The following is a 27,846-nucleotide window of genomic DNA, read 5'->3' as shown; positions in this document are numbered from 1 at the left end:
AAGGAGGACCGATGAATTTGATAAGATGATTTAGATTATAATTTTGACCTAACATTGAAAAATCTTTGTTTCTCGATATTTGTATAGATTTATATTTTGTTTACAAATGAATGCGATTATTTATGCATTGAAAGTTTAAGCAGTTATTGTCTTGTATGAAATTATGAGCAAAATGAATGAATTTCTAACAGCCCGTGTTATTAAATTTGTATTACTGTAATACTCGAAAGATTTTTTTCTACAAAATCCGGCTTGGCTAAAATCATTTTTCGCTCAAAGAAAATCGAATAACTTTCAAAGGAAAACATTAAAGTTTTTTTTTGCTTGACGAGCTTCGGATTTCTTTGAATCCTTAAGAATTTCGTGTTAAGATAATATATTCCTCAAAGATCCAGGTAGAGCTTTCAGTTTTGATTTTTTTTAGGCGTTATTAAAAATATCTATAGTATTGATCATGCTTTTTGCGTTAGGCAGCGGCTTAGCTCTGCCCCTGGCATTGCTGAAGTCCATGGGCGACGGTAACCACTCACCATAAGGTGGGCCGTATGCTCGTCTGCCTACTTAAGGGCAATAAAAGAAAAATGCTCAACTAATAAATAATTCTTAATTCTCCTTACAAATTACGTTCTGTAACTCTCAGCACAACTGAAATTTTATAATTTGGGATCTAGTCGTAAAGATGCACAATTGAATTTTTATAATTCTGGGTCTAGTCGTAAAGATACAACCGAATTTATAACGAAGCAAAAATATCTAATGCAACCTGGTTCTATTTACAACATAAAACCATATTATTATCACTTCCTTCAGAAAAACATGGTGTTTAACATTCGTGACTAAACTATATTTTTTATGTTAAGTTAAAAGTTTAAAATTATCCAATATTGTTGGCGAAACCAGAAAAATCTGATTTGGAAATTAAATTTAAAGTAAATCTATTTATTAATACGTGAAGCAAAAGCTTTGTATCCCTTTTTACGAAAATTGCGCGGACGGAGGAGTATGAAATTTTCCATACTTATAGAGAATATAGAGAAGAAGTGCACAGTGCTAATATTTTTTTAAAATAATGCATAAAAGATACATTAAATCAATAAAGAAAACATTACACACACTACATACCATGTATTTGACGCACACACGCATGCATACTATTTATTGTGAAACTTTTGTTCTTGACGTCTGTTGTCAAATTGAGATTAAATATTGTTTGTCTTTGTTAATATTTTTTATAGTGTAGTATTGGCAAAATTTGTGATTATAGAAGTATAAAATTCAATCATAATAGTGTACAAACTTACAATTCCAATTAATTATAGTCGAATTTCGACTACTGCGGGACTAAATTAATAATGGATATTAATGATCGATGACTTCTAATGCCCTATGCTAATGATTACAGTTGTATGTTATTTCAGAACACTCAAATTTTTTTGGTTGCTTTTTCAACTGTTTTTTTAAGTACACCCAGTATTTTTCATTTAAGTAGCTAACAAAATTCAAAATTTGTTGCCAGAAACTAATGAACATAGTAAGTAGGTACTTCATCTAATCGGATATTTAGATAGTAACCCAGTAACCCAGCGATTAGATAGTAACCCAGCGATTGACCCAACGATTGATTTCATAGTGGTTTTGGATTTTTGAAATCCAAATATTGCATTAGGCCTTTTACAGTGTTACGAAATCGCTTTGTCTCCGTCAACCGCCGAAATCTAATCTTCGTAGGCAGTTTGTCATTCTGTCTCAACGTGAAACGTAACATTGATTTGCAACTTGACATCGTGTATGATGGATTAGTAATAACAAATTTATTGGCTTCACTTTGGCAGTTTTTATACGCAAAGCACTAATTTATATTCAACCGTGAGGCATACATGGGTTCTACTATGAAGAATATCTATTTTGAAAACCATTATTGAGATTTCCAGTTCGTATCTAGAGCTCATTTTTATTACGTAGATTGAGAACTTAGAAGGAGCTGACGTACCACCTATTATTAAGTGATTGTTGGAGCTCAAATGCTGCCACCAACATTGAGACATGAGGTCGAAATTTCAATTGGATTGGCAGAAGGGGGCGAGACAGTACACACCTAAGGCTTATAACGTATTGTAAAGCATTGTACAACCAATAAATACTTAATTAACATATTTCTGCGTGCTTAATTTTATTAGCAAGAGGTACGTCTTTCTTCCTCGTATTTCGACCACCAGTAAAAATCTATTGACAATTGTGGTATACTCATATAGTACTCAGGATATGCTTAATGCTATTCTTGGGTGAATCCTTGGGGCATAATTTTTATATAGGATATTATTATTTGTTGACATTAGTCAGCGATATTTACTCTATGAAATCTATGTTTTCTACTCAATATCGGAAAGGTCTTGATAATTTTAATATTGTAAATAAAAAAAAACCTTCGTTGCTTAGGATGACTTTTAGTGACGGATCAATGTCTCTGCTTATTCTGGCCTTCTAAGCAACTTCCTCACTTAGTATCCTATTTATCAAACCCTGCCCAACCTAACTATTTTTTTTATTGCTTAGGTGGGTGGCCCTGCTTACAGCCAACCTGGTGTTAACTGATTACTGGAGCCCATAGAAATCTACAACATAAATGCGCCACCCACCTTGGGATATAAGTTCTTAGGGCTCGGTATAGTTACAACGGCTGTACCATCCTTCAAATCGAAACGCATTACTGCTTTACGGCAGAAATAGGCGCGGTGGTGGTACCTACCCGTGCGGACTCACAAGAGGTCCTACCACCAGTAAGTAAATTCGTGTTTTCAGTACTGATTTACAATTGTCCGAGTCGTTCTTCTTGTTTCTGGCGTTCATAGTACCTACATGAGACTATCTCAGTTGCGGTCCGTTAAATATACTGCATTGCAAGCTCGTACGCGCTTATTCTATCTATTTTAGACCCAAAGCAAACTCATTTGTGTCAAGTGAAACAGCCGCCGTAAGAGACTCTTCGTCTGCTAACAAATGTTAGTTACCTTTCAGACTTTCGCCGTAACTTTTGTTTTTTTATTTTTTTTATTGCATAGATGGGTGGACAAGCTTAAAGCCCATATAGCAAAACAGGCAGGGTGGTGTTACCTAACCTTGCGGACTCACAAAAGGTCCTACCACCAGTAGGAACTGAAGTATTTGAAGCTTGTATATACACTGGTTCGATGCGTCTGTCTATAGTCTTTGAAGTTCACTGTTCGACCATTCGAGCGATCTATTACCGTGATACGTGGTATTCATGCAGTGAGGTCATACAATTCTATTTGCAGATACATTTATCTTGTTCCACGTTAGTTTATATTCAAGACCTTTGAGCGGTGACGTTATGGGTATAAAAATGAGCACGACGTCTATACTAATATTATAAAGAGGAATTATTTATTTGTTTGTTTGTATTGAATAGACTCCGAAACTACTGAACCGATTTGAAAAATTCTTTCACTGTTTAGAAGCTACACTATTCCCGAGTGACATAGGCTATAGTCTTTTTTAAAAAAAATTAGGGATCCTTACTAAAACTCCAATAATGTAACCCAATGTGTAAAAAAATACCTAAAATATTCTTTACATCACATGCCCTGCGAAAACTATTGATGATAGAATAAAATAATGTACTTCGACTTTGTAAATGATTCTTGTCCACCTGATGGTTGTCTGGAAGAGATCGCTCTTAGCGATAAGACCGCCAATTGTACTTTTTTGTTTTTAATGTATCGCACTGTTTATTTGTTTTTTGGTGTACAATAAAGAATACTCTCTCTCTCTCTCTCTCTCTCTCTCTATTGTTTACAAAAAATGACAGCATATATCTAACTATTATAGTTATGCCGCAATATGTGTTCTTTGATTTAAAATAATAAAACAACGTCAAATATCGTTGAAATTTTTGTTAAAGACCCGAGCGGAGCCGGAGCGGGCAGCTAGTATATAATAAAACTATTACTAAGGAATTCCGGCTACATTATGATTACACCAATTGTACACCAATTGTGGCATTGGATCACCCGCTATCTTTATGTTAACGAGAAAAAAGTCTCACTGAAAAAGTACGACAGCAATAAAATGTTGCAAATCATTCCAAATTACCATGTGTGAACGAATTAATTAACTACAAATAAACTATTTTTGTATATTAAATAAGAAGCACATTTATCGACTTCACATAATAATATGTTTAAATTAGTTATAAAGACAACAGCTGTTTCGATTGCTAGGCTATTTATTATTACTAGTGGCCCCGCAGTAGTCGAAATTCGACTATAATTAATTGAAATTATAAGTTTATACATTATTATGGTTCTATTGTCAAATACTATTATATTTCGATAATATAATCACAGTATTCGCTAAAACTGCACTATAGATCAATAATATTAAAGACAAACACTATTAATCTATTTTCAATTCGACCACAGACTTTAAACAATGACAAAAGTTTCCCAATTGACAGTAAACAAAGAGTATATTTTTATGTATGTGTTGTGTCAAATACATGGTAATGTGCGTAATGTTTTCTTTATTGATTTAATGTATCTTTTGTGCATTATTTAAAAAAAAAATTTGCATTGTGCACTCCTTCTCTATATTCTCTATAAGTGTGAGAGATTTCATACTCCTCCGTCCGTGCAATTTTCGTAAAAAGGGGTACAAAGTTTTTGCTTCATTTACTAATATATAGATTGTAGTAAATGCGGTTAGTTCGATTTAATGAAATTTGCATTTCCGCGTTCTAGACCTTTTATGCTCTAGTTTCATTACGCAAGAACATTTGTCATGGCGAGACGCAGCCGTAACTTATGTCGTGTGACAACCGCATCAGCAGATTCTGAATTTATGCGAACCGGCTTTCCTGGTAATCTTAGTTTGTTTGATCCTGCGGGACTAGCATCTGTGGCTTTGGCTTTATTTTTTACTTTTAATACTATTACTGTGGAAATTGTTTTACTATAATATATAATAATTTTGTAATAAGCTATCATAATGGCTACATATATTGCCGGAACCCATCGAAAAAAATATATTTTGATATAAACATATATACCGCTTAGCACCAGGAGCGTTATATATAAAAGTAGTTCTTTTGACGTTCAACAAGTATGTACTTTCATTTAAGTTGAAAAAATTTTTTTTGAAAGTATTTGAAAAAAAAATTTTTTTTTAATTTGATTTGATTAATAAAGTGTCTTGAGGTTTTCTTTTTAAAGTTTGCGTTATATTTCATGGCCGATGACCTACCTCGGCTACATCTAAATCCAAATTAGTGTTAAACATCTAACATTTAAATTAATCTCTATGATATGAACGTGGAACCGATTTTTTTTTTTAAATAAGATGATCGAAATCCTTTTTGGAACTCTTACATCAAAATTAAAATGTACATACATACAGTTCAGAATCTTAACTTAAGATCATCTTTAAAATCAATTAAAGCTCCCTGTATATTTCTTGCCTAATCAAGTGATTCTGTGTAAAGATGTTTCCAAGTTGCTTAACTTCATTCCCTTATTAATTTTATGGTAATTACGCTATAACTTGTACTTGTAGAGAATGTATATTGAATTTCCTCACGATAAGCATTCGAAGCAAATTTCAAGAATCTTCGTTCTTCGTTTAACTAATATTGTCTATTAATGCTACATCCTTGGAAGCTATGTTCTTGTTTTAGTGGAAACACGTAAGGTCAAGTTTCAAGTAAATTCTATCTTTATTTGCCTTTCTAAATAAACGATCAAACCGCCAAACCAATTAAAACTTATTTTTTGTTTTTGTATTAATGGGGGCAGCGGAACTCACATTTTTAGGTCTATGGGCTCTGGAAATCTTCAATAAGTCGGCAACAAAATATTTTCTTTTTTTTTGTACCTAAACCTTGAGAGACTATTTCAGCGTAACCTTAACTAGTAGGTGAGCTCACGGGGCTCAAACCGGAGTGATGCTAACACTGACCCTAGCAAGAGCAGTGCTTCGCAGAATCTACCACTGGATCGGAAACGCGACCCACTGAGAAAATCCGGTGAGAAACTCAGTGGGCTGTGTCAATGGTTTAATTCACTCGTCGAGCCCTTCGTCGCAAGCCACGAGTTCGACGAGGACCGTGACCGGTGTTTATGGTACCTAAAAGCAACGTTAATGGATCGGGAGGATCCGTAATGACGTGTTTTGGGCTAATGACGTGTTTTGGGCCAAAATCATAGCTTTTACCAGCAATTCATCAAATGTGTTCGAGAACTCATTGTCGATTCTCGTGCCTACAGTCTTTGATAATCCGTAATATAAAACTCGTAATAATGTTTATAGGACTTACGTATAATTGAAGCACTTCCACATCCAGAGCCTGTCGTGACTTGCGGGAGGTACCAATTGAGCTGGCGCACACGGAGCTGGTGCGGTTCTCTGTCTGTACAGAACTCCTCCTCCGCAGGTCCCACCACCAACGAACAGAGAAACCCCAGCCGACACGAATTCCGGGCCCGGTTGATCTTCGTGGTCGGTGCTCCTAATATTGAAAAATGGGATCTGTTAATGATGTACTAAAAATAGATTATCAGTTTTATATACTAGTTGTAAAGTCCGGACCACTTTTGTTGTTACTATCAACAATTAGCTAACAATCATTCGTTTGCTCTAATAGCTCGGTCAAGCCACTTCGTACGTTTTATACCAGAAACTTTTACTGGTGGTAGGACCTCTAGTGAGTCCGCACGCGTAGGTACCTCCACCCTGTCTATTTCTGCCGTGAAGTAGTAATGAGTTTCGGCTTGAAGGGTGGGGCAGCCGTTGTAACTATACTGAGACCTTAGAACTTATATCTCAAGGTGGATGGCGCATTTACGTTGTAGATGTCCATGGGTTTCAGTTGCCACTTAACACCAGGTGGGCTGTGAGCCTGTCTACCTATCTAAGCAATAAAAAATAAAACCCTCCACCTTAGATGTAAGAAAAACAACTGCACTATTTTCAACTCATTCAAAATTACGGCTGTGAATAAATGAAATTGTCAATTGTACAATTGAAAATACAGGTGAATGATAGCTCTGTCATTTATTTCTTTAAATATCTCACACCGTTCATGGTTGTAGTATCCTGTTTTATTGCTACTGATTGGTTGTATTATATCACCGTGACAATAATTTTGTACGTCTAGTTCAATCAAATATAATTAGAATCTTAAGTAACACATGTAATAGTATGATTGCAATAGATAATAATCAACACATTAAGTAGGTATCTTGTTGAAATATAAAATCAAAAGATATGAAAATAAAATTCAAAACACAGACATAAATACGAGAATAAACAAAGCAGCAACGTTATCCGAAATGAAAATATGAAATGAAAAGTTAAACAAACATTCTGTACAAGGACTGAAGGACTGAACAAACAAAAAGCAAATTATTCATGTAGCTTCGATAAAGCGACAAATTCACACGCGTTCAACGTTTAGACAGATGAGAAGGCTGCGAATGTCCCCAGTGAGTTTTGTTCGACGGATCCAGTGAAAGATGAATTCTACGACATAATCCAGACTCGGTGATCAGGAAGCGATTCGGAAAACAAGGGTCGATTTTGTGGAAATAAACGACGGTCATCGGATTCTCGGATGAGTTGACGTTTTTTTTAAGCTATAGACTTTATACAATCAAAAATGTAAATAGAACTAAAATTATAAGACTCTAACTGTCTCTCTGGTGATAAAAGTTCTCCTATTAAACGTATAAAAAATAAATCAATTTTCTTGGAAGGTCGTAAAAGATTAAAGCTAAGATAAGATCATTTGATACTGTTCTATAATAAGCACCTAGAAAATACTGACGAGCAGGTAAGCTTTAACGGAAAATAGGTTTTATTAAGGTTCGTTACAGGAAACCAATTGGCGGAAAGCTTAATGAAGGATGGACATACGAATTGACGGATGCAAGTATCAGAGAGAATTAATTATATTAAGAATGAATTGGTTTGTTGATAGCGAAACTACTTATGTATATGTCAAACTTTCCATTTTGATCCCTTAAATGACAAGTAATTAATATCTTAACCGAACCTAATAATTCGAGTAAGTTGCATCTATGCTTAAGCTATTAAAATGAATCATTGATAAATTGTATACCCGAGTGATAGGTTACAGACTTTTGCTTTGAAGATGCTTTTTTCTGTATAGTTCGTACCGACTTGAAACTAATTTTCAGTGAAGTATTAACTATGCAATAAGAAGACTAATAAACAGAGTTTTTGGAATAAAGTTCCTTATGGGACGATGCGGAGGGGTACCCTAACCGGGAAAAAACGTCCGTAACGTAAGATTTTTATTAGTAATACACACAGTGTACGACTGAACTTTGTAATAACATACAAAAAATACAAAAAAAAATTATTGTATATTTTTTTGTAAATCATTGTGAATAAAATAAATTGATAACTTTGTAAAGTAGTTTTTTTAATTTTTTTTTATCAATAAAAAAATCATAATAAAAAATGTATACCCGAATAATTATTTTCGCTATACATACATAAAGCATCGTAGTTTCGAAAGAAATTGCTGACGCTCTTAATGAAGAATTGAAAGATATCACAGATTTGTATCAATAGAAGCATTTAAGTGTACTTACGTTTGATGAGGATCAAATCGTGTATCGGGAGGAGTCCGAGCACCGATCAGGCACATTGTTGAATCTGGGGGAGCTAGAACTCGAAGTTGTAATACAGCTCTGGGATACCACCATCTTCTTTCTTCGACTGCCACTGCCACCTGAAAGAAGAGTCTCTGAGTACGGGCAGAACGAGCTTGGTGGGACTGATTGTTTTTTTTTAAGTTTTTTATTGCATTGCTGAGTCGACGGCGCGGTTTTTTTTCCTATCTAAGCTGATAGCCTTGAAAGGATATTTCAGCGTAACCTTAACTAGTAGGTGAGCTCACGGGGCTCAAACTGGAGTGATGCTAACACTGGCCCTAGCAAGAGCAGTGCTTCGCAAAATCTACCATCGGATCGGAAACGCGACCCACTGAGAAGATCCGGCGAGAAACTCAGTGGGCTGTGTCTATGAGTTAATTCGCTCGTCGAGCCCTTCGTCTCAAGCGACGGGTTCGACGAGGACGGTGACTGGTCGGCGCGGCGAGACTTGAAGCTAAAGGTCAATGTCTCATTTGTATTGTATAAAGCTGTTACACCATTCACAGTGGAACGCAAGATTGCTTCGTGGCTGAAAAAGGCGGGCTATAATTAGGCTCCTACCCAATTCGTAAGAGTGTTCAATTTATTAACGTATGTAATTCCGTTTACGACAGTGACCGGTGATGCCAGGAACTAAAGCAATTTTCGTTAAATATGAATAGCACTTTGTCTAGTATTTTGGTTTGTTTTCTAGTGCAGAAATTCGCTCAAAATTCGTTTGAAATTCGTAGCAAAAATACCTAGAATTTAATAAAATATTAACATAATTTTAATATATAATCATAATATGAAATCAAGAATATATAGTTAAAGCTAATTATCTAAAATGATTATTGCACAATTTCAACAATTACATGATCATTTCAATTTGACAATCGCTTCTATTTAGACTACATAACGAAGTTATGTTGAGGCAATTCACTTGCCTAGAATATGGTTATTGGGTACAACAAGCCGAGATAAAACCGATTTGGGATACAATCAACCGAATTACAACGTCCTTAATTGCACCCTTTAACCGACAATGAATTGCCTTTCATTAGTGTTCGTTGATTAAACGCAGCGACTCTGATGAAGCAGGGTGTAATCTCTAAAAGTCTGTGGCAGTGAAATCTGATAATATTAAATACTAGATTTTAAAAATAATTACAAAATATCCACAACTAAAGTACAAATACAAAAAATCTAGATTTAGTTTGGCTAAAAACAGCTTTCTTGAATTTTGTTTTTCAAATGGTAAATACAAAACTTCGATTATTGATAGAAAATAATGTGGATGTAATTATCCAATCGAACTAAATTAATAACTCATTTATACAATTGTTGCCAATCAATCTATAATGGTCATTGCTAGATACATAATCGGACTTATCGTGACGTGTTGATAGCCTTGAGAGGCTATATCAGCTTCTCCTTGACGTGTAGGGGAGCTCATGGGGCTCAAACCGGATGTGTTGCTAACTCTGGCCCTAGCAAGAGCAGTGCTTCGCAGAGCTTACCACTGGATCGGAAACGCGAACCACTGAGAAGATCCGGCGAGAAACTCAGTGGGTTGTATCTATGGGTTAATTCACTAGCCGAGCCCTTCGTCGCAAGCGACGGATTCGACGAGCACGGTGACCGGTGCTTGTCGTACCTAAAAGCACCGTTAATGGATCTGGAGGATCCGAAATGACGTGTTTAGGGCGACGTCGACTGCTTTCCATTTGGTCCGCAGGATCGAGAATGTAGTTACCGGCGGCCACGATGAGAGGGTTCTCGTGTCATGCCGCTTTCTCGAAATGGCGCACTGATGCCGTAATGACGTGAATGAAGATGTAACCATTAAGGCCACATTTATTACTTTCAAAAGGGCCGAGCGTTAATTGGAAGAGCCCAATCATTACAATACTTGTCGTTCCGGAACACCTTTTAGGAAGCCAGGAGCTGAAGCTATTAAGGCTAATTAAAATGGAGGTGCCTATTAATTTTCTTTTCCACGGCGGTATTATTAATATTTTCTCTACAGAATATTTCCTATATAATTCGAAAGCGTCTGGGAATTGTAATTTATGGAAAGGATACTGTGTTCCGCAAACTCGAAGCCGAATCTCGATCCTTTGTCAGACCGAAAGATTACTTGAAAACTGATTTCGTGCTGGAGATATCGAATTCGGTTTAGGGGACGAAGTTTAGTGTGAATTACAAATGAACGTCGAAAAGTTCATAATCGATTTTTTGTTTAAAATGAAACGAATTGTTTTTTTTTATTTACTAAAATGGGTGGACGAGCTCACAGCCTACCTGGTGTTAAGTGGTTACTGGAGCCCATAGACATCTACAACGTAAATGCTGCCACCCACCTTGAGATTTGAGTTATAACTAAGAGTATAGTTACAATACAGTTTTCATATCTATCGCAATATCCACGGAATATGATCGGGTTTAGCTTTACGAACAAATCACTTTTCGCTTTGTCCACCATTATTGTCAAGGTCTCGTTAATAGATTGTCGACGAACGCAAATTTAGATATCAACTAGAACATGATATCAAAGGTATATGATCGAATAATAATGAGCTCAAAGTATTGAAATTAATGATTTTATTGTAATCAAGCGGCCCGCTGCGGCTCCGCTCGGGTCTTTAACAAAAATTTCAACAATATTTGACGTTTTATTTTTTTAAATAAAATAACACTTATTGTGGCATAACTATTATAGTTAGAAATATGATGTCACTACACTTTTTGTAAATAATAATGTGTTCTACAAAGTCGTAGTACATTATTATATTCTATCATCAATCGTTTTCGTAGGGCACGCTATGTAAATAATATTTTAGGTAAGTTTTTTACACTTTGGGTTATATTATTGGAGTTTTATTAAGGATCCCAATTTTTTTTTAAAAAGATTATAGTCTATGTCGCTCGGGAATAGTGTAGCTTCCAAACAATGAAATATTTTTCAAATCAGTTCAGTAGTTTCGGAGCCTATTCAATACAAGCAAACAAATATTTCCTCTCTATAATACCTATAGAAGTATAGATAAAATATTTGTTTTCCAACCAAAAATAATAAGCGGAGATATGTGCCACTACACATGGATGTCACTTGCATGTCGCACTGCCTTTGTTTGGATAGTTGGAACATTCCCGTCAATTAACAAAACGGCTCGTGCAGCACTTTTAATTATAATGGTTCATGTTGGTGGAAATGTCACAGTAAAACTTTAAAATTTTACTATTGGATCTACGGGTGGTGTTAATTTAGACGGTGTTGAAGTATTGATGTGTTTGATTCATTAATAAACTTATTTAAATATATGTAAATAGCATTATTTGTTTTGATACTCTCGATTTTTAGATTGGATTGTTTGGATTGTTACTCTGTAATGATTAAAATAATATTACAGAATAACAAGTGCAAATTAGTAATTAAAAATGCATCTAAAGATAAAGATAATAATCAGAAAACCGTTATAGCCATTAAACCAAAATAGTACGAAATTTTAAACGACGAAAATTTACTTGATATTTCCTCAGAATTTACATTTTTTAATAGCCATTTTAGATTAAAACTACTACTGTGTCAATAATAAACAAGTAATTCACAAATTTACTGGTACATGTAACAAATACATACAAACAAGGTTTTCGAACAAGCCTCGTGTCATAACAAAAATTTGTGAACCGTACAGCATACTATTTTGATAGCCCCGAACATATTGTCAATTAACAGTAGTCGATTATGTCATATCAATTAAATGACAGCGAATACTTGATACCATTCAAAATTTGGAATTGCAGATGTCAAACTCGATGATATCCAAAGGCTACTTCGTGAATCAGCTGTGAAAGTTTTTTTTTTTATTTACTAAAATGGGTGGACGAGCTCACAGCCTACCTGGTATTAAGTGGTTACTGGAGCCCATAGACATCTGCAACGTAAATGCGCCACCCACCTTGAGATATAAGTTCTAAGGTCTAGTTACAACGGCTGCCCCACCCTTCAAAACGAAACGAATTCTTATCTATCTTACAGAATTTGTAAGCTCACGATAGTACAAAGACATTTTTGCCTAAAAGACTTATTGTTTTTCTTGGTAATTAATTCAATCACTTACTTCCTTGTGAAGGAGGCGGACATGGAAACTGGCCACGTCGCTGACTGGTTCACCAGCCTCAGTGACGTAATAAACGAGGAGAGAACTCATCGGCGCCATGTCTGCTGTTACTGGGAAACTGTGAATAATAAAAACGTGTTACGCATTTGTACAATATTTGTTATTTGGTCGCCGGCTGTTATTGCATATATATCGTATTCTCGCATTAAAACTGTATAACCTCAAAACTTACTAATTTTACAGGAGAGTGATTTAAAGGTTTAACATGTGATATCTATATATATAAAAATGAATTGCTGTTCGTTAGTCTCATTAAAACTCGAGAACGGCTGGACCGATTTGGCTAATTTTGGTCTTGAATTATTTGTGAAAGTCCAGAGAAGGTTTAAAAGATAGATAAATATGAAAATGCTCGGAATTAAATAAAAATAACAATTTCGTTTTTCCTTTGATGTGTCCCCCGTCGGACGGATTAGTTTTGTTTGTTTTAAGTTTATTTTATACAAAAGTTTAGGTCTTTTATTTATCAATAGAGGCATTACGAAGTCTGCCGGGTCAGCTAGTTTTTAATATTAATCATCTTTGCATCATTAATCATCAAATGCATCATCTTTGCAACATTAATATTTTCTTTTTTACTAGTTATAATACATTATCTGTCTTTTAAAGTAAGATCAAATTATGTATTAAATTTGTTAACAGTAAAAACATAGGTAAACTAATACTAGGCTGCACTAAAAGTATCGGGAATGGAATATTTCTACTGTTCCAATCATATTAAAATCTTTTTAATTGAAAACTCCTTGGTTTTAAAAATCGAATACCATTTATTTATTTAAAATTTATTTATAAAAAAGATTCTCGGTCTTGTCACGAGGTTTTGTCAAACTTGTTTAATCGTTGAGAAAATGGAATGGACTCGAAATTCAAGAGCGATGATTTATTATGACTTTCGAAGTGGTTTAACACAAAAACAGTGTGTTGACCGGATGATTTCTGCATTTGGTGATGAAGCCCCATCCAAAACCGCAATTTATCGCTGGTTTGCTGAGTTTCAACGTGGACGTGTCAAGCTCAGTGTTGATCCCCGTCAAGGTCGTCCAAAAACTGCAGTCACCCAAGAAAACGTTGATGCTGTGCGTAAGCTGATTGAGGAAGATCGACATGTGACAAACCGCGAAATTCAGGTAACTTTAGATATTGGCATGAGTCAAATACAAATAATCTTGCATGAACAATTAGGTGTAAAAAAGTTGTTTTCCCGATGGATACCGCATTCGCTCTGTGAAGAGCAAAAAGCGGCTCGCGTTAGTTGGTGCGTCAGAACTCTCGAAAGATTCCACGCAGGATCCTCAAATGCTGTATACAACATTGTATCAAGTGACGAATCCTGGATATACGCGTACGAACCCGAAACAAAAAACCAGTCACGAGTTTGGGTGTTCAAAAATGAGTTAAAGCCAACAAAAATTGTTCGTTCACGGAGTGTTGCAAAAAAAATGGTGGCCACGTTTGTCTCCAAAAGCGGCCATGTTACGACTATTCCTCTTGAGGGACAAAGAACGGTTAATTCAGAATGGTATGCTAGCATTTGTTTGCCAAAGGTCGTTTCTGAACTCCGTAAAGAGAACTACAACCGCCGCATCATCCTCCATCACGACAATGTGAGTTCTCACACCGCGCACAGAACAAAAGAGTTTTTAGAGCAAGAAAACATAGAATTATTAGACCATCCGCCGTACAGCCCCGACCTAAGCCCTAATTATTTCTATACTTTCCCTAAAATAAAGAATAAATTGCGTGGACAGAGATTTTCATCACCTTAAGAAGCTGTGGACGCCTACAAAACGGCCATTTTGGAGACCCCAACTTCCGAATGGAATGGTTGCTTCAATGATTGGTTCCATCGTCTGGAAAAATGTGTCAAATTTCGCGGAAAAAACTTCGAAAAGCAATAAATACATTTTTAAATAGTAATGTTGTGTCACTTCGTTAATTCCCGAAATTTTCAGTGCCGCCCTCGTACATAAAAAACTAAAAATAAACTACGCTCTTTTGACCGTATTTATGAGAAAAATACCGGTGATACCAAACGATTCCGCATATTAACTCAATTTCGAATATTTTTGGAAATTGTACACTTTTAATGCGAAAAGGCGATATGTCCTGAATATTGTAAAATAGAAATAAACGGCTACTGACAAGCAAGCCTGTTTTTCTATTACACCAAAAATTAGCGACTACCCTAGTGATGAGAGTTATTGGTGACGTCAGCAGGCCTGACGTCACGCCTTTTGAAAAACAACCAGAGATTCGGTCATCAGTCATATATGCTATGACCAAATAAATAAATAAAGGAATGTACTATATGGCTTCAATATGATACAAGATGGTCATGAAAACTCATGCGGGATATCAATGCATCCGCAGAATACGAACTTAGGAGCTTAGAAAACTTTTAATGATCTTTGTAATCGATTTGTATTTAGATATACTGATCGTTATTATGCTTCGATGAAGAATACGATAAGAAATGACGTCATTAATTTCTCGCGGTGAAATAAATTTTGGAAGCACCCACTTTCATGATGAATTATTATGGCAGATAAAATGGTACCCCGTTCTTTTCGTGTTTTATAGCGTTTTCCTTGTTTCGTCCGTTGAATAAAACATTTTTCGTATGTTTATTTAGGTATCTGATGAGGTCTTCCGGGTGCCGCTTAGATAAATTTGTTTTTTTTTTTTTAAATATATTTTGTAAAATGAAACACCGGTTTTATGGCATCGCGTCTTTTTATGTATCGTGTTTTGTTTTTTTTGTTTCGGGGAGATGGAACTAGGAAGTTTTGGAAATAAATTAACGAATCTATATATTAATACGTGAAGAAAAAACTTTGTACCCCTTTTCACGAAAATTGCGCGGACGAAGGAGTATGATATTTCCCACACTTATAGAAAATATAGAGAAGGAGTGGTATAGAGGTCTACGGTAGCCTTGACAATAGACCCTTAATAATTTTCGGACTTAAAATTTAAAATAATTGTAGTTAATTGTGTACCGGGTGACTAGACTAGTATTATGAATGTCGCATCTAAACACTGCTCTGTTTATGAAATGACTCGGAAGCATAACGGTGACGCAGTCTAGGTTAGTTACTTAAAAATACAAATTCAATTTCCTTCACAATTAGAAGAGCTAGTACCGCATAATAATATGTCAAGAATGTCAATTTTGTAGTCGTCGTGGCCTAAAGGATAAGACGGCCGGTGCATTCGTATATAGCGATGCAACGGTCTTCGAATCCCGCAGGCGGGTACCAATTTTTCTAATGAAATACGTACTTATCAATTGTTCACGATTGACTTCCACGGTGAAGGAATAACATCGTGTATTAAAAATCAAACCCGCAAAATTATAATTTGCGTAATTACTGGTGATAGGACCTCTTGTAAGTCCGCGCGGGTAGGTACCACTGCCCCGCCTATTTCTGCCGTGAAGCAGTAATGCGTTTCGGCTTGAAGGGTAGGGCAGCCGTTGTAACTATACTGAGATCTTAGAACTTATATCTCAAGGTGGGTGGCGCATTTACGTTGTAGATGTCTATGGGCTCCAGTAACCACTTAACACCAGGTGGGCTGTGAGCTCGTCCACCCAACTAAGCAATAAAAAAACCAAAGTAATAAATCTGTATATATAATAAAATAATCAATAAAGCACGAACTATATACTAAAATGAAAAAAAATACAACAATCAAAAACAATTATATTCACGTGAATCACATTAGTAATGTCATAATAAAATAAGGTAAGATAAGATATCAATGTTTCGCTACCTCGTTAACACTTCCGACGGAGGATTATCAAGCATAGAGCCCGTTAATGCCCATTTGTCATTTGAACTCTTAAGTGTCAGTTTGTCCAACAATCTCCGACTAAGGCAATCTATTGTGACAAGATTAGGCAACATCATTCAATCTCTCTCGGGAGCATCAAGAAGTTATCCTATTACCGGTCATCGGACGGGCGAAATAGTTCAGATGGTTCAGGTGGTTCCTTCACGCTATGACATGTTCTTCTTCAAACGAGGCTTGCGGAGAGTACTTAATGGTAGGCAGCGGTTTAGCTCTGCCCTGGCATTGCTGACGTCCATGGGCGACGGTGACCACTCACCATCAGGTGGGCCATATGATCGTCTGCCTATAAAGGTAATAAAAAAAAAAAACTAGGAAGTAAGTCACAACCAATATGACGTTTTTCTGGACTTGTATTTAGTGTTTGTGGTTTTTTTTTTTGCTTAGATGGGTGGACGAGCTCACAGCCCACCTGGTGTTAAGTGGTTACTGGAGCCCATAGACATCTACAACGTAGACGCGCCACCCACCTTGAGATACAAGTTCTAAAGTCTCAGTATAGTTACAACGGCTGCCCCACCCTTCAAACCGAAACGCATTACTGCTTCACGGCAGAAATAAGCAGGGCGGTGGTACCTATCCACGCGGACTCACAAGTGGTCCTAGCACCAGTAAACATTAGTTAAACATTCCACGTTGAATGACACTTCGTAGCAGAAGCATGAAGAAGGAAATGCTAGCGGCAGAGAGATTCTTCCAATTAATCACTGATCGTTTAATACGTGTGTATGTAACTGCATTGCCAAACTCATATTTGGTGTTGGAGCGCCTGGATGGTTTTGATTTGTAATTAGGTCAGATAGATCTGTAGTCTTGTTATTCTTTTTTTTTTATTGCCCTTGTAGGCAGACGAGCATACGGCTCACCTGATGGTGAGTGGTTACCGTCGCCTATGGACTTCAGTAATGCCAGGGGCAGAGCCAAGCCGCTGCCTACCGCTTAATACTCTCCACAAGCCTCGTTTGAAGAAGGACATGTCATAGCGCTCGGAAAACACCGTGGAGGGGAGCTCATTCCATAGCCGGATGGTACGTGGCAAAAAAGACCTCTGGAAACGCACTGTGGATGACCGCAGTGGCTCCAGGTAGTATGGATGAACTCTGCTCCGGTGGCGGGCGGATTCTGTTAATATAAAAGAGTAAATCTATCGCTTTAAATGGATCCATCTCAGAAACTGTTTAAACCTAATCTAAAGTTATATAAAGTTTGTTAAAATATTTATTCAGTTCACAACTTCAATATCTACGAATCAAATATTGAGATTCGGGAGAGCTCGGGAAATTCCAACCTGTTATTGTACCTATATATTTCTTGATATGTATAACAAACTTAACACGAATAAATACGGAGACGCGATATTTATGATTTGAAAGAAAATTGTATATTATTTAAAACGTTTATCTTTATAATTAAAGCTGTTCGCATTAACAGTTCGATGTTTTAAATTGAACATCAATTATGTTTACTCCATTGAAAAACAGCTAAAGAAGTTTTTCTGTTATGATACTTTATCCAAATTTTAATTCACACACACACTGCGTACGCGTGTTAGAGTTGCTTAGCAATAAAAATGGTGATATCAATATCAAATACTTCACTTCATACATTGTAATATTGAAAGAGAACAATTCGCGATTACAGAAAGAAGTTCATAAACATCACAACGTGAACCACCCACCTCGATACAAGGCGTCGAAGTTACATTTGTATGCATAAAGGATATGTGAAATTCCTCAAATCGGAACGCGCGGTTGCTTCGCTATGGATAATGCTCAAACAAAATAGTCGATAAGAAAACAAAATAATACATCGTATTTGTTTTGAGAAAACGAAATAAAACAACAATCACAGATTAGAGGGTTCAATTATTATTAAAACCAACGGGACTAAGGTTTGGTATTTTTTTTGGTACATTATTCGTGTTCCAAGTACTTATTTATTTCACTTTCGGATTTTTTCATTTCATTTTTAAGTTATTAAAACTTCTATTTCTATTTCGTTTAATCCTCACGTTTTTATTGTCTTTAATTATTTTCGACGCTTAAAATACTATATGCAGTAAGTAAAAAGTATTTTTAATAATTTTAAAGTTTCACGGCCTAGATTAAGTCTGTGCATTCGTATCGAGGGATATGAATAGTTTTAGGCCGGAATAGGCAGGTGTTTCAAATTATTTCTTCTGTAACTATTTTTACAAGACATTTTAACGGATAAGACGTTCGGTGCATTGAAGTCGTCGTGGCCTAACGGATAAGACGTTCGGTGCATTCGTGTTGAAGCGATGCACCGGTGTTCGAATCCCGCAGGCGGGTACCAATTTTTCTAATGAAATACGTACTCAACAAATGTTCACGATTGACTTCCACGGTGAAGGAATAACATGGTGTAATAAAAATGAAACCCGCAAAATTATAATTTGCGTAATTACTGGTGGTAGGACCTCTTGTCAGTCCGCGCGGTTGGGTACCACCACCCTGCCTATTTCTGCCGTGAAGCAATAATGCGTTTCGGTTTGAAGGGTGGGGCGCAGCCGTTGTAACTATACTTGAGACCTTAGAACTTGTATCTCAAGGTGGGTGGCGCATTTACGTTGTGGATGTCTATGGGCTCCAGTAACCACTTAAGACCAGGTGGGCTGTGAGCTCGTCCACCCATCTAAGCAAAAAAAAAAACCAAAAAAATATATTATAATCTCACTAATTAAAACTTTACAGTATCTACAGGAAATTGTTCGCAAATTTTCGTGAAATAATTTACTAAGACTCAAAGTTTACCACATTTTGAATTCCTTTACAAAATGTCTTATTTTGAAAACGTGAGAACGTAATAGATTCACATAATCCACAAATTCTTTGCGCTGACCAGGGGCCAAACAGAAACAAAAATGCCATCCTTCACGCGTTTTGCTGACAGACCCGACTATTTTTTATCACTTGACAAAGGGATAAATAAAAGGATTTACAAAAAGGCAAAAGAGGCGCAATCAAAATAAACAGCGCAGAAAAATTCGTTCGCGTTGGCAAAAAACACGACTTTAGCAGGTCCTGATCTGATAAAAAAGCGTAGTATAATCTGCCCCGGGTCGGCTGACAAGGCAGGTGATGAATAGGCCCCCGGGGCTCCCCGACTTCCCACATCTTGTGAGTTATGTCTGTTTTATTAAAGAGCCTATGAGGGCTTTGCATGGAAACCTAGAGGTCAGATTGTGTTTACTCGGAAGTTATGGTCATTACAAACATTTTTTGTTAGTAATTTATTTTGAAAAACAAAACACCAAAATTACGTTCCATACCAATCTTAGTGCATAATTCTTAGTAATCAAAATGCCTATGTAATAATAGTGAAATCCTTGTTGTCTAGCATTTTTTAATGACGCACTTTCAGGTGTTATTAAACAAGTATTCTTTATTATATTACAGGAATATTTTCATCAGCACAATAAAAAGATAGTAGTTAATAAAAAGTCTTCATGATGTACTTCAAAATTTTTGTTTGATCTTGCTTGTATTGCTTGTATGAATCGTAGACGTGTCTCTTGAAAGACGAACTGTGTTTCTAAAAGTCTAGAAAGTTCTATTTTGATTATTAATATATGCTAGGGTTGATTCTGCGAAACTGATTTTAGAAATTGCATTCTCAGCTATTCTATAACTGAATTACTTTGATTAATCACAGATTGACTTAACCTATTGAACACACATAAATTAATACTAAAATTGTATATACTAGAGGTCCCGCAGTAGTCGAAATTCGACTATAACTAATTGGAATTGTAAGTTTGTACACTATTATGATTGTTTTTTTATACTTCTACTAGCGACCCGCCCTCGCTTCGCTTCGGAAACAATAAAACACACATGAAACCAAAAAAAAAATTAAAAAAAAAAAAAAAAAGTAGCCTATGTTCATTAGGGACAATGTCGGCTTCTAATGGAAAAAGAATTTTTCAAATCGGTCCAGTAGTTTCGGAGCCTATTCGAAACAAACAAACAAACAAATCTTTCCTCTTTATAATATTGGTATAGATAATCACAAATTTCGCCAAGACTACCCTATAAAAAATATTAACGAAGACAAACAATATTTAATTTATTCTCAATTTGACAACAGACGTCAAGAACAAAAGTTTGACAATAAATAGTATGCATGCGTGTGTGCGTCAAATACATGGTATGTAGTGTGTGTAATGTTTTCTTTATTGATTTAATGTATCTTTTATGCATTATTTAAAAAAAAATGTAGCATTGTGCACTTCTTCTCTATATTCTCAATAAGTGTGGAAAATTTCATACTCCTCCGTCCGCACAATTTACGTAAAAAGGGATACAAAGTTTTTGCTTCACGTATTAATATATAGATATCTGTTGATATAAACGCAAATTGTTTCGTAACAGGATGCGACCTACGCGACACTAACGGATAGGTCGCCGGGGCATGACATTGATTGTTTGAGCGTCGTTGTACAACGAGCCTTATTAATTGAAAATCTATATACGGCTTTACGGCGTGTCGGCAAACAGACCGTATTGAATTTTCAGTGGTTGTTACAACCGTAAATATGTGATATACGGAAACTTTCGTGTATTATAAAAATATGTCTCTATTATTTTGTTATTGACGTTTTAATGTTTTCAAATTTATAATTCTAATGTTTTACTACACAAAACTAAAAAAGGGAAATCAGTTACGAAAGAGAATGTAGCAAAAGCATATTATTACTCTTTCACACGCCAGCCAGTACTCTAATGGCGGTAATGTCCATCATTATCTGAATAAAGGTTTCTTCTAACTTAGTCATTTTGTAGAGATTTACGTAGGAATAGTTTTTGTTGCATTTTATCGCGTATTATATATGGAACTTATGAACTCAGGCTCCCATTGATTGCAATAGCTATAGAAACCAATAGACATCCTGAAATTAACGCAATCACTTTGAACCATAGAACTTTTTTGGGTTAACGGTCTGACGGCCGTGTAGATTTGATACTCGGCCTCACAACTGGGCATCGCACCGCCAATATTACTCGCCTTGAGACATGAGGTCAAAGTTCCATTATTGAAACTGAAACACATAACTGCATCATAGTAAAAATAGGCAGAATCTCGGTGTAACAAAAATCAAACTAGCAAAAGTTTAAATTTGCGTAATTACTACGTATTCTACCTTGAATCAGTAATGCGTTTCAGTTTGAAAGATGGAGCAGCCGTTGTACTGAGTAACTCATGTTTTAAGTTGGGTGGCAACATGGACGTTTTAGATGTCTGTTGGCTCTAGCAACCACATACCACCAGGCAAGCCGTGACCTCGTCCACCCATTTAAGCAATAAAAAAAATACGCTGGTATAATACAGAGAGAATGGCCCATTCCCCGGTAAATCCCTTAATCGCCTTTTACGACAGCAGTCCCCTTTGTACTTTTGACTTTCATCAAAAACAAATGCTGTGTGTCACATAGCTGTTCCAAACAGCAGTCAATTTTAATGTTATATAAAAAACTAGCGACCCGCTCCGGCTCCTCTCGGGTCAACAAATAAAATCAATAGTTTTCGCAGGGCACGCGATATAAAAAATATTTTAGGTAATTTTTTACACCTTGGGTTACATTATTGAAGCTTTAGTAAGGATCCCTAATTTTTTCCAAAAAAGATTATAGCCTATGTCACTCGGGAATACTGTAGCTTCCAAACAGTGAAATAATTTTTCAAATCGGTCCAGTAGTTTCAGAGCCTATTCAATACAAACAAACAAACAAATCTTTCCTCTTTATAAAATTACGAGTATACACTAAGAGCGATCTCTTCCAGACCAGTCATCAGGTAGATATAGTATAGAAAAATCGCGTAAAGAATTTTAGCGAAACGACCCGCGGGCCTCGTCCATCAAAACCGATGCGATCTCGTTTCTGTTCCGACACGGACACATCGAACGATATTTTTTATTCAATAGTATATATCCCTTTTGTTTTCGAAGAAAATATCAACATTACAAGTTTAGATTAAAAAGTCTTGTTAATGAAAACTGTTAGTGGGATCGCTAAATGAGTTACAGCATTGATTGATTGACGTTTATAGATGACGTCAATGCTAAGCTATTCATAGAAATGATTATAGTTCATATTTCGCATCCAAAGTGAACGGAACAAGAAAGTACGACTGACAGGATTTCCAGAGATCATTTCTGACACGCATTATACAAGTTTTTCTTCTTCCAACAAGGTTAAAAGGAATCCTCTGGTGATGTCGATTAGCATCGGTAGCTACCCACTACCAAATAGCATGGTTAACCAGCCTTCGAAGAAAAAATCATTATCAATCTTATAGATCCTGAACATCAGTAAATTTAATTAAAATTACTTTAACAGTTTAATCTTAACGTTAAAATAAAAATAAAAAAGGGTAGATAGTACAATAGTTCAAATATCGACGAATAACAGCTTAAGTCTTACGCGACCACGAAAAACTAGCTTTAATTATGACTACGACTCTCGCAAACCGAATGATATTAGTATATATTTATAGTTTAATACAGAAAGTGAATTTAACTCTTATACTCTTAACTTTAATTTAGAAGCAGTCACGGTATCTTGACCAACGTTTGGATCATGTCCTGAATCCTCAAAATGGTCATTGTCGTTTTTATAAAATCTATCATGTTAAAATTAAGACAAATTTTGGATTGTCATATGGCAAACACTGTTGGTGGGAGCGATGGCAGTAGTGAGAACGAGGCATATTAAAAAAGACGGTAGTCGGAAAAACAAAGAAGAAAGCAGTGTATTCTGTAGTGAGCACATACTTAAGTGCCTTATTCACGATCCATCTTGCTGTACGTCCCACCAAGGCCATGCACGATGCACGATGCAAAAGGATCATGAATAGGCTTGACGTACGTCGATAATTATTATTAATTGCGGCCTTGAGCTGACGTACAGCCGTGATGGATCGTGAATAAAGCGCTAAATGCATCGTGCATCGTGCATGGCCTTGGCGGGACGTACAGCAAGATGGATCGTGAATAAGGCACTTTAAACGCTATACATTTATTATTATTATATTTAAGTCGTCATGGCCTAAAGGATAAGACGTCGGTGCATTCGTATGACGCGATGCACCGGTGTTCGAATCCGGCAGGCGGGTACCAATTTTTCTAATGAAATATGTACTTAACAAATGTTCACGATTGACTTCCATGGTGAAGGAATAACATCGTGTAATAAAAACCAAACCCGCAAAATTATAATTTGCGTAATCACTGGTGGTAGGACCTCTTGGGAGTCCGCACGGGTAGGTACCACCACCCCGCCTATTTCCGCCGTGAAGCAGTAATGCGTTTCGGTTCGAAGGGTGGGGTAGCCGTTGTAACTATACTGAGACCTTAGAACTTATATCTCGAGGTGGGTGGCGCATTTACGTTGTAGATGTCTATGGGCTCCAGTAACCACTTAACATCAGGTGGGCTGTGAGCTCGTCCATCCATCTAAGCAATAAAAAAATAATAAAAAAAAAATACAAATGGAGTATCAGTTCACAGTATCAATTCACAACTGCTTATTAAGACTAGAGGTCGCGCAGTAGTCGAAATTCGACTATAATTAATCGGAATTGTAAGTTGGTACACTATTAAGATTGTATTTTATACTTCTATTATCACAAATTTCGCCAAGACTACATTATAGAAAAATATTAACAAAGACAAACAATATTTAATCTATTCTCAATTTGACAACAGACGTCAAGAACAAAAGTTTGACAATAAATAGTATGCATGCGTGTGTGCGTCAAATACATGGTATGTAGTATGTGTAATGTTTTCTTTATTAATTTAATGTATCTTTTACGCATTCTTTTAAAAAAATATTAGCATTGTGCACTTCTTCTCTATATTCTCTATAAGTGTTTTTATTTTATTTTTTTTTATTGCTTAGATGGCTGGACGAGCTCACAGCCCATCTGGTGTTAAGTGGTTACTGGAGCCCATAGACATCTACAACGTAAATGCGCCACCCACCTCGAGATATATAAGTTTTAAGTTCTCAGTATAGTTACAACGGCTACCCCACCCTTCGAACCGAAACGCATTACTGCTTCACGGCGGAAATAGGCGGGGTGGTGGTACCTACCCGTGCGGACTCACAAGAGGTCCTACCACCAGTGATTACGCAAATTACAATTTTGCGGGTTTGGTTTTTATTACACGATGTTATTCCTTCACCGTGGAAGTCAATCGTGAACATTTGTTGAGTACGTATTTCATTAGAAAAATTGGTACCCGCCTGCGGGATTCGAACACCGGTGCATCGCTACATACGAATGCACCGGACGTCTTATCCTTTAGGCCACGACGACTTCAAAAGTGTGGAAAATTTCATACCTCCCCGTCCGCGCAATTTTCGTAAAAAGGGATACAAAGTTTTTGCTTCACGTATTAATATATAGATGATAATACAACGAAGTGACGTCCAAACGAATTCAAAACCAGTCTATCTAAATGGTAATCACAGAATAAACGTGGATCTAAACAAAGGAGAAACATTTTTTTACTCATTTCACGCTTTTAAGCATTAAAAAAATGAATGCAACATTTGAATACCGGGAACGAGGAATTCCCAAAACGCATATAAATTAAACGCTTGGCGGTTTCCGGCTAGGTTTTGTTGTCATTATTCTAATTTGATTCAAATAAGGACAACATGCTCATATAAATTACCTAAATAAATCTTAGGTTTTTTTTGTAAAATTTATATACGTAACGCGATTAGAAAATGGAGTATTTTCACATTCGGTGGTGCAATAATGTTAGTTTTTCGAGTACCAGGAAATATAATAGATGTGTGGTAAAAATAAAATCACCACGAAATTAATGAATGGCGTGGAGCACGACCTCAAAGTTATCAGTGTCAGGAATTGGAAGGAGAAAGCCCTGAACAGAGCAGTCTGGACCAGGCTAAGGCCCACCCTGGGCTGTAAGGCCTAAGATGATGATGACGAAATTAATAAATTTATACAAAAACTCAAAAAAATCAATAAGAACACCAAGTACTTTAACTGAGGCCGTCAGCACAGAAGTGGCCTAAGCTTACCATATCCATAGTATAGAGATAATGAGGTTTGAATTTACTTTTACACTGTTTCGTAGGCAAAAAAAAGCGCGCAAAAATAATGTTTATAAAGTAATCTGTTATCTATGAGTGAAACTACGGATTAGCCGGTTTTGCATAAAAATTTATTATGTTTTTAATAAATTACAATATTGCCCGAATATGAAAAATTGTGGGTTAGGCCACTTTTGTGCTGGCGGCCTCAACTAATCCTTGTTGAATTAATGTTAGTGTTAGCTAGTTAGTGCTGTAATATACGTACAATGATCTCGGTTTAGTAATTGCTTATCCACTTAATATCAGCTTCAAAGAAATCGTTATTACCAAAAAGACCCCTATTGTACATAAATTGTTTTTAGAATGATTCGTAATATAGTTACCAATATTAATCCCAAAGTGCTCTAAAGCTATAGTAGAATATGTTCTATTGCACAACAAAACAAAAATCACATTGAAAACTAGTCAATAGCTTGTACAACGGTAGTAGATCTTCCAAACTTCTTTAATTAGCGACTAACAAAACTCTTTCTATTCATTTTAAAAATATTCAATGTTTTGAATACTTTCTCGATTAGTCAAATTAATGCTGTTGAATCGGCTACCTAGTATAAATAAACAAACCATTGAAATAGATTCCATCATCAATATTTCCTTAATTGAATATAAACAAATAGAAATTATAATCTAACCTTAAAAAATATTCAGTGAAAAAACAAGAATTTAATAAAAATAAGTTTCTTTTACTGCAGATCACCTCTGGCCTGTGTCTTAATGATCGAAACTTTTTTAATACCGCTTTTTAAGCCATTGGTCTTCTAATGGGTTCTTCGAAGACTAATACTTATCATTGGACCCAAATAATCGAATGTCCGACTTTTTGTAAACCTAAAATGTTGTCTCTCGCATAGATTTTAAGGTTCAATATTCTCTTTTTCAGAATTTTATTTAATGGCCACTTTGTTAGCTAATGAAAAGAGAAATTAAACATAATAATGAATAAATCATTAATTCTGGCCTAATTGGGTATATTAGGGTAATGGGTGACATTGTCTGTTTGGAAGGGCGTTTAAGGGTTGCCATTCTTTAAAAAAAAACTTTTATATATATCTAGCCTTCACAATAAATGCTATTGTTGTATTTCTTTGTTGTTTTTTAGTCTTCTAAATGCTATTGTTGTATTCATAAAACTTAAATAAAGAAGTTCAATAACCCAGCTAAAACTTGATATCCAGATAACACACATAACGTAGCTTTCTCCGTAATTATATTAAGACTATGTAGCAAATTTCAGCATTTGACGTATTTGGAAATCTATATAATTAAAATAAATAATAGTTTAAAAAAAAACCTAAAAAACATGCTCTTATAGAAAATGCAACTAAAAAATAGAAAATAAGTTTATTGCAAAAAAGTATGACCCATACCAGTAGGTAATGTGAGGCCAAAAAAGAGTCAACTGTTTTTGAATTCAGAAAAATGGAATATGCGAAACGATAGAACATTATATTCTGATGAATTACTTCTGTCCAGCAATAAAAATTTACTCACGTATAATTGAAGCGGCACAGATCGGAGTCATTGGCTGGGGGTGCGGGAACAGCCGCCCAGTGGAGGGCGCGACCTCCACTCGTCACTGCCGCCAAGAGTCGTTGACGGCACCCACAGGAGGACCATACACTGGCACTCGCTATGTTTCCGGCCTGATTTAAAATAGATTTATATACAATCAGCCGTAAAGTGATTATACTACGTGTATGCAAACAGGAGTACGTCTATTCACTAAATATTTTACCGATGTAACAGGAAATATGGATTTTTAATTCAAATGGTATAGCTTTCACTCACGAACATAAACAATCATAGGGTGCTATTGAAGCCTACACACTCACTCACCTACATCTCAAACGTAAATTCTATTCGAAAAGCATTTAATAAAGCAACAATGACGTAATTGTTCAAGTGTTGCTTTTGTAGAAAAGAAAGCAACGTTTCTCAGTCCACACAAAAGCATATAATTCAAAATTTTCGTGTTATCCAGGT

At 35.9% G+C, this 27,846-nt stretch overlaps 1 protein-coding gene across 1 annotated transcript in view; it reads right to left on the bottom strand.

The window, feature by feature from the left end:
- Nucleotides 1-27,846, bottom strand: part of LOC114253075 (C3 and PZP-like alpha-2-macroglobulin domain-containing protein 8) — a 280,824-nt gene that overhangs the window by 42,642 nt on the left and 210,336 nt on the right. The window contains exons 9-12 of the mRNA XM_089728393.1: nt 27,355-27,506; nt 12,797-12,914; nt 8,631-8,770; nt 6,329-6,520 (exon numbers count right to left, since the gene is read on the bottom strand). Coding sequence (XP_089584519.1) covers nt 6,329-6,520; nt 8,631-8,770; nt 12,797-12,914; nt 27,355-27,506 — 602 coding nt within the window. The remainder of the gene's footprint in view (nt 1-6,328; nt 6,521-8,630; nt 8,771-12,796; nt 12,915-27,354; nt 27,507-27,846) is intronic.

This window comes from Bombyx mandarina, chromosome 06, assembly GCF_030267445.1.
Source record: "Bombyx mandarina strain Sakado chromosome 06, ASM3026744v2".
NCBI classification, from domain to species: domain Eukaryota; kingdom Metazoa; phylum Arthropoda; class Insecta; order Lepidoptera; family Bombycidae; genus Bombyx; species Bombyx mandarina.
This window is presented reverse-complemented; position numbering and strand designations above follow the sequence as displayed.